Below are 8674 nucleotides of genomic sequence, written 5' to 3'. Positions count from 1 at the left end.
TGTGATCACCACCGTATAGTACAAACTACAAGATACCAATACCACGGAATAGATAACACTATCTTTTTATTAATAATAAATTGGCGGGTACTTTTTTGGAAAAAAATTAACATTTAACATTTAACATTTTTCTAGTTGTGATAATATTATGTTTTTCAATTTATTTTGCTTCTGGTCATTGTTAATAATAATTAAATTAAAATTATTTATCGTTCTTCGTTTTTCATCATGCCCAAAGTCAATAAAAATAAAAAACCTATAGGTGGCGCAGAAAAAGTGCGAATAAAGAAACAGATAATGCTTCAAAACGAAGCAAAAAGTTGTTCAAATATTTTAAGTATGTTTTCTAAATCTAAGGTAAGGATATATTTTATACTTTTAGTACAGTTTTTCTTTCACATTATAATGTTTTACATAGTATGCTTAACACTTCACAAAATATAATTGCTTAATGCTTTGCTTTGCTTTGTTTATGATTATAGGATAAAGGTAATATTATAAGTAGTATAAGTACTAAGAATGATCAAGATATTTTATGTAGTTCAAACAGAATTGGCATTAAATGTAGATGATGATATAACTGAAATACATACTACTGTATGTACTATTGTTGAATCAAGTAGTATGCCTAGTAATTTTAATTACTTTCAAAAACCATTTACCACAAAGCTAGAGCAATTTTTTGAATTTCACCCACAACAACCTGAGTTTGTTACTCAATTTAAATCTTCTAAGGCTTTTTATGGGAAAAATAACATTCAACGCCGTTGGCTATCTTATGATACAACATCTGAATCTTTATTTTGCAGTGTGTGTTTAGCATTTTCATCAGATAAAAATGTATTTGTTGAAGGTTTAAATGTCTGGAGTCATGTTTACCAAAGAATCCATGAACATGAAATTAGTAAATGTCACACATTATGTTCTGAGTCTTTTTTAAATTATTCAAACAAAAAAACTATTGATTATAGATTATTTACTGACCAATTGCACAAGAAAAAAAGTGTAGTCACAAAAAATCTAAATATTGTGGAACGTGTAATTGATATAATTAAGTTAATTGGAAAAAGAGGGCTGAGCTTTAGAGGTTATTTAAATGAATGCTCAAGAAGTTTAAAAGATCCTGCTATTGATCATGGAAATTTTTTGGATATTCTATTACTTTTGAAGAAATATGATGTTGTTTTAAATGATCATATTGAAAAAATTACTAAGAGAGCAATAAAAAACCATGAACGTGGAAAAGGTAAAGGAAGAGGATCTTCGTTAACGTTTATTTCTAAAACTTCTGTTGACATGATTATTGATTCAATAAATGTTTTAATGAAGAAATCAATAGCAAATGATGTTAGAGAATCAGGAATGTTTTCTATACAGCTAGATACAACTCAGGATATTTCAGTGCAAGATCAATGTTCAGTTGTAGTAAGGTATGTAAATTCAAAAGGTGTTCAAGAAAAGTTATTATCAGTTGTCAACATACAAAAATCAACTGGTAAAAGTTTTGCTGATATGTTAGCTAATATTCTAAATGAAAATGACTTGGATGTTAAGAAATGTGTTGGTAATGCTACGGATGGTGCTGCCAATATGCAAGGGCAATTTAATGGTTTTTCAGCGTGGCTTGAAAAATTGTCTCCTAATCAAGTCCACATTTGGTGTTATGCCCACATATTAAATTTAGTTGTCATAGAATCTACAAAATCCCCACTTAATGCAGCAGCTTTATTTGTAACATTAAATGATGTAGCTATATTTTTCAAGGAATCGTACAAGCGAATGAATACTTGGGTGGACATAGTAGATAGAAATGATAAAAGACGACTGCAGGCAATTGGTAACACACGGTGGTGGTCTAAGGAAAAAGCTTTAACACATATTTTCGGAGATGAAGGTTTATATTTTGAAGTTATTTTAGCATTAAATACAATAGAAAACTTAAATGAATTTACACCTGAAGTAAAGATAAAAGCTAATAATTTGAAAAAATCATTTTTATCTTATTCAACAATCTTAACTGCATTTACTTATGTACGGATTTTTAATATAATAAGCTCACTATCCAAGTATCTTCAAACAAAGAGCATGGATTTGCTGAAGTGTCAAGAAATGGTTAGTGGAGCAATTACAGATTTGAAACAAATTCAGAGAGACTTTAAAGGAGTTAAAGAAATTTCTAAAAAATGTATAGATATTATGTCAGACAAATTAGAACAGTCACAATAGATGATTTGTTGAATTGAAAATGAATTGCCCTCTATAAGATCCAGAAAACGTAAAACATTAGATGGAGAAAAAACACATAAAAACCAAATAATGAACAGTGAAACAAAGTATATGATTGAAGTATATAATGTCATAATGGACAATACTATTACAAGCATTGAAAAAAAGTTTTTAGGAAATAAAAAAATGTACACTGATTTTGCTTGTTTATCTCCTAGTAATTTTGAAGATTTACAAAATAATAAACTTCCAGCCACTGCATTATATGAACTTACTGAAAAAATTAAACCTTTTGAACAAACAATCACTGTTGATGGTTAAAAAAGTGAACTTCTTAGTTTCTCCAGAAATTGGAATAACTTAAAAAAATCTATTCCACAAACATATGAAACTTACAAAAATGTAGAATCAGATGATGATAATTTGTATAATAATGAAATAAGTACTGAAAAGTCACACTGCAATACTTGTATGAATTGTGCAATCTGTTGCTACTCTGTACTACACAAATACAATTTATATTGTAATGCCTACAGTAACTTAGCATTAGCTTACAAATATCTGCTTACCTTGCCATGCTCACAAGTACATAATATTTTTTAACTTAACATTTTACTATAACATAAGTTACTACTTATACTAGAAAGTTTATATATGTTTTTATTTATTTTGCAGGTAGCTTGTGAAAGGTCTTTTTCTTTATTAAAATGTATAAAAACTAGACTCCGTAGCACATTGAGTGAAAATAAATTAGAAGCGTTTATGCTTATGGCAACTGAAAAAGAGGTCCTATATGAAATTGACAATGATGAAATCATTAAATTACTTAAATCAAAAAGCACATTGCTTATGAACAAATTGTATTACTAACTACTAAGTATAGAAATTATAATATTAATAATTAATTTTTTTTTCTTTTATTATGTTATTCAGGCACTTAAAAAATAACAAATGCAAAGTAAATAAACCAAGAAAAGTAATATGTATTGTTTATTTTATATTGTTCAGTTGTTCAAAAAAAAAAAAAAATCAGTTAAAAAAAAATTTATTTTGAAGTTTACAATTTTTTATTTTTTATTCTTATTTATTTATGTCTTTAAAATATACATGCAATGAAACTTAATAGTACACAATATCTTCATGAATTATTAAAGAAAATTTGTGTGGTTGTATAATAGATGTTGGCTAAATTCAATAAATGGGCCGGTACTTAACTATTTTCCCTGGCCGAAATGTCTCCCCAGTCCGCCCCTGGACATCATTAATGAAATTATAAAATAAAATTTTGTAAATGTGATCATAAAATTATTTCAATTTATATTATAATTAAATATTATGAATCTAATATATTATTATTATTATTTACCTGTTTATTTATTTATTTATCATTACATAACGGGCACTAGGCCCAAGGTGTAATTATATTTGCATAGAATTATAAATATATTATACAAATTAAGTTTCAAAAATAAAATCAAAATATTATTTAAATCTACCATTTTTTTTTTTTAAAAAAAATGTAATAAAATTATAATTATTAATTATATATATATTATATAAATTGTAGACATAATAATTTTTTTTAATTTATTTGATCATAATAATAATAACGGGCATAAATTCAAAATAATATACAGAAGCATAGGCTCATAATGTTAATAGGTACATTATATGATATAATATGTATTACCAAGAAAAGCTTGATATCACAATATAATAATATGACGCGCCGTAGAAATGGTGTGTAGTGTGTACCTATCGTCAGATCTCGATACATCGTCATATGGCTTGCCTACGACCGCTTTGTAAGAGGAAGTCGATCTTTTATGCACGGGTCTGAAGTCAAATAGGTATCACACTATCACTGCACGCGTAGTACCTGGCCACAAGTTGAGAACAAAGCCAGAATGCACTGTGGAAATCTGACTTAAAGGTGGGACCTTGCAGATTATAAATATAAATTATTATATCTCTATCTTGGACAGTTAGACCCACACTAATATTTCCTCCACGTAATAGGTACCTTTTATGTAAACATTTTCTATATATTATGCATGGGCTACATATAAGATTCATAATAATACATCATTATTGTCAACTTATTTCAATAAAGTGAAAAACAAATTATAGTCGACATTACTGACATCAGTGACATCCAATATCTAATAGTATAATAATAATAACTGGTGACTTAAGTGTCAGATAAAATGTATAACTATTGCAATTGGCGATAAGTTGAATGATTATAAAATAATGGGTATATTGTGTAGGTAGTGAAAAGGGATAGCAGGGGCCCATGCTAAGCTAATCGATAACTCTATAAAGATAACTATTTACTGGTTTTCCCAAAGTCGCGGTGTAAACAACGCGTATTTTTCGTAACTATTCGCCGGGCAGAGACAGTGACTAGTGAATAGAGTGAGATATAATATATGGTTGTCTTTATAAACTTGTGCCATAGACTATAGAGTAATAATATAATTATTGTCGTTAATGGTCATGTGTATATTTTATATTACTCTTTACTAGCAGACCGTGTAGCATGTACCACAGTCTAGTCTAGACTAGAATATTTAAGTTTATTCGTGTTGATTAATATAATATATTATAACTCGAATATTAATTATTTACTGAAGTTGTACACATTGCCGAGGGCCGATCATCGTAAGCGTCTGTCGTAATTCGAGCCACGATTTTAATTTTATTATTTTGATTTTTTAACCCGTTTAGTGTTTACCGTTTTTTCACTTTTCTGTAAGTACATTTAAATTGACTTAAACAACAGGTAAGATTATATTATATTTACTACTATATTAATTACTTTTATATCAAAATATTATAATGTTAATTAAACTAGGTAGAGTTTTTTTTTATACCTAATATAGTCACTAAGTTAAGTAATTTCCGACTAAAGCAAGCTGATTACTAAAATATACCGCTATACACATTCAAGAATAGGTACTGACTAATTGAAATAAATATACAGCTTTGCTGGTCTGACCTATATTAACTACTTCCTAAAATATATTACCCAATACTACATATTATTATATAATATATTACATTATAAATTAATACCTTTAATAGGTTTACCCATTAGTTCTTTTAAACCATACAAGAATTTCAAACTATTTTATATTAATTTTGTTAACAAAATTTAATCTAGGTACAATTATTGCTAAATATATATTAATTGCATATGTATAATAAATTGTTAAATAAGGTTGTGTAGGAGGCGCGTAAAATATTGGAAAATATTTTGTCGGAACCGTATTTTGTCGGAAAAATATTTTGTCGTAACCGTATTCTGTCGGAACCGTATTTTGTTGGAAAAATATTTAATCGGAATTTTTTTTTTCAGAAAAATATTTTATTGGAACAGTATTTTGTAGGAATTTTTTTTCCTGGAATCGAATTTTGTCGGAACCATATTTTGTTGGAATTTATTTTTTAGAAAAATATTTTGTCAGAAACGTATTTTATTGATTCCGAATTTCGTCGGTACCGTATTTTGTAGGAAAAATAGTTTGTCGTAACCATATTCTGTTGGAACTGTGTTTGGTCGAAACCGTATTTTGTTGGAAAAATAATAATTTGGAAAGCATTTTATTGGAACCATATTTTGTTGGAAAAACGTATTTTTTCGGTATGTACCTGAATCTATTTTACTGTATTTAAATGTGTATATAAATTATTGTAAGTTATGAATACCTATGTATGATATTCCTACCTTAAAAATGTATATATTAGTATACAGGAAACCTCTGAATCGTGAACATCCTCAGTCGTCGAATTTTTGGGAATGAGGAGCTGCAGCTGCGTTGTCAACAAAAAAATCACTTTTCTACTTTAAAGCCACCAGTTTGAAGCTTAAAAGTCATTGAATCCATTATCAATAAATGATTAAAAGTAGTGAAAATGTCCCCGTTCCCAAAAAAACGTCCGCTTTTGGGAGGTTTCCGTTAGAGGAAATATATATTTGTTATGTATTGTCACACTAAAAACGTATATTATAATTTATAGGTTATTAAGAGTCATGCGATTCACTAGGAAAGTTAAAAACTCTTTCGAATTTTAATTTGGGTACCTCAATATTTATAAAAAAAAATAATCTGCAGAATAATCCAAAAAGAAAAAAGGTGGGTAAGTGGATGTAGCTCTGTTATACAGTAGGTTACAAGTGGGCCACTGTAATGGTTGGTGTTAAATTTGAATTCAATAATATATAATCGTTGTAGACAAAAAACGATTCTGAGCGAAGACAGTCTGTCATCATATCTTTTTTTTTTTTTTTGGAAATCGATAGCGACCCTCGGACTGTTTTCACATAACGTAAGGGTCGCTACCATCATTTATTAATAAACAAAACATTACACATTACAATAAATCAGTATACAATATAAGAGGGCTCTACCCCTCTAACTTTGCCATTTCAGCATACATTATAACTTACTAATTATCGGTTATCTGCTTCTCTTTTTCTCTCTGCTTCTGCCTTTCGTATTCTCTCAGCTTCACATTTGTATTCCATTATACGATTAATGTACGATGACACCAGATGCCACGCCTTCTTCTCTCCAAGCATTATTCCAATTATATTTCCCGTCGTTAGCTGACAGCCAAGTTCCCCGTATAGTTGTTGTCTCCAGTTCTCAAACGCGTCGCATTCAAACAGCGTGTGTTTGGAGTCGTCAATGTCTGCATCACATAGGGAGCACTTTGGTGAATTCAATTTTTTTATTTTGCATAGGTAGGCATTGAAGCATCCATGATTCGTTAACGCTTGGGTTAAAAAATAGTTCAGTTCTCCGTACCTTCTATTTATCCAATTTTCTACGTTGTTTATAAGTTCATATGTCCAGCGTCCTTTGTTTGTCTCTTCCCATTCTTTTTGCCATTTCGTTATGCTTATTTTTCGAGCTTCATTGCACGCCTGCCGTTTTTCATGGGATTTTGCTGCTATACATCGCTCCTCGGCCAATAGCTTAATCGGTATCATTGATGATATAAGTATGGCTGCCTCATATGATACTGTCCTATATGCCCTTGAAACTCTGAGTGCCATTATTCTTTGGGCTGATTTTATGTGTTTGACTGGGTCTCCTTTTATTTGAACATTGCTATCAGGTCTGTGGCCCAACGCTGGCACCCAAATAGGTGCAGCGTATAGGATTTGGCTGTTCACTACACTAGCTAGTAATTTCCTTTTGGATGTAGTGGATCCCCCTACGTTCGGTAGTATTCTTGACAATGCCTGTGCTGTTTTCGCTGCTTTCGCCCCGACTATTTTTTCGTGCACTTTAAATCTTCGTCCGGTATCGATTTATACTCCGAGGTACCTTAGAGAGTTCTTTGTTGTGATTTGCTGGTCTCCTAGGACAAAAATTGGTTTACGGTAACCCCGTTTCCTTGTTAGCATTACGGCTTCTGTTTTATGCGCAGCTAGCCGTAACTTTTTAGAAATCATCCATTCGTTGACAATTCTAAGGGATTCGTTAATTATTTCCTCAAGATGTTCTATTCTCCAGGTCCTTCCAATGATTGCTACATCATCTGCGAAGCCCACCATGGTGACGCCTTCCGGCATTTCTGTGGTAAGTAAGCTGTCATACATGATTCCCCAGAGTAAGGGGCCTAGCACCGATCCCTGTGGCACTCCACTGGACAGCTTGACTGCTTCGTGTTCCTCACTGTATTTTATCTCTCTATCACGAAAGTAGTTCTGTATTAGTCTTGTGAGATAGTTTGGTACATTTTTGTATCTCATTGCATTTATGATTTCGGCCCAGGATGCGGAGTTGAACGCATTGGCCACATCTAGCGTTATCAGTACGCAAAGTTGTCTTTGGTAGATAGTTCCTTTGCCGGCTTCAGTGACCTCTGTCAAGACCCTTTGAATGGCATCAATAGTTGACCGTCCCTTTCTGAAACCGTACTGGTTTTCAGCTAGTCCAGTTCTTTCTTTGTCAAGGGCTTCTTCTATACGGCTGCATACTACTCGCTCAAACAAGTTCCCTGATGTATCTAGCATGCAGATCGGGCGATAACTCGATGGTTGATCGGCCGATTTGTCTCCTTTTCGCAACAAGACCAGCCTGGCGCGTTTCCAAGGTTTAGGAAAGACCCCATCTATCATGCACTGGCTAAATATCTTTTGGAACATTTCTGGGCGTGTTTTGACTGCAATCTTCAGCACTTCGTTCGGCACGCCGTCTGGCTCGGGTGCCTTCCCCATGCGTAGCCTTACCCTTGCCGCTTCCACTTCTTGGTTTGTGACTGGAGTTATCCGCGTCGCTACTTGGTCTGTGGTCACTTCGGTGGCTGTGTGAGTTGGAAAAAGTTCTGCTACTATGGCGGGTATCAAACTCGTGGGTATTGGAGGTCGTTTCCCGATTTTGTTTATGACTATCCTGTAAGCGGCACCCCAGGGATTCTGGTCAACCTCATC

At 31.9% G+C, this 8674-nt stretch overlaps 1 protein-coding gene across 1 annotated transcript; it reads left to right on the top strand.

The window, feature by feature from the left end:
• Positions 1-228: 228 nt before the first annotated feature.
• On the top strand, positions 229-2226 carry LOC126554614 (uncharacterized). The gene is made up of 4 exons (XM_050209669.1): positions 229-357; positions 483-489; positions 542-929; positions 972-2226. Exons 1-4 carry the CDS (start codon positions 229-231, stop codon positions 2224-2226), a joined length of 1779 nt encoding a protein of 592 aa, XP_050065626.1.
• Positions 2227-8674: the final 6448 nt, after the last annotated feature.

The sequence above is a fragment of the Aphis gossypii genome, unplaced genomic scaffold (assembly GCF_020184175.1).
Source record: "Aphis gossypii isolate Hap1 unplaced genomic scaffold, ASM2018417v2 Contig00557, whole genome shotgun sequence".
NCBI lineage: Eukaryota > Metazoa > Arthropoda > Insecta > Hemiptera > Aphididae > Aphis > Aphis gossypii.
This window is presented reverse-complemented; position numbering and strand designations above follow the sequence as displayed.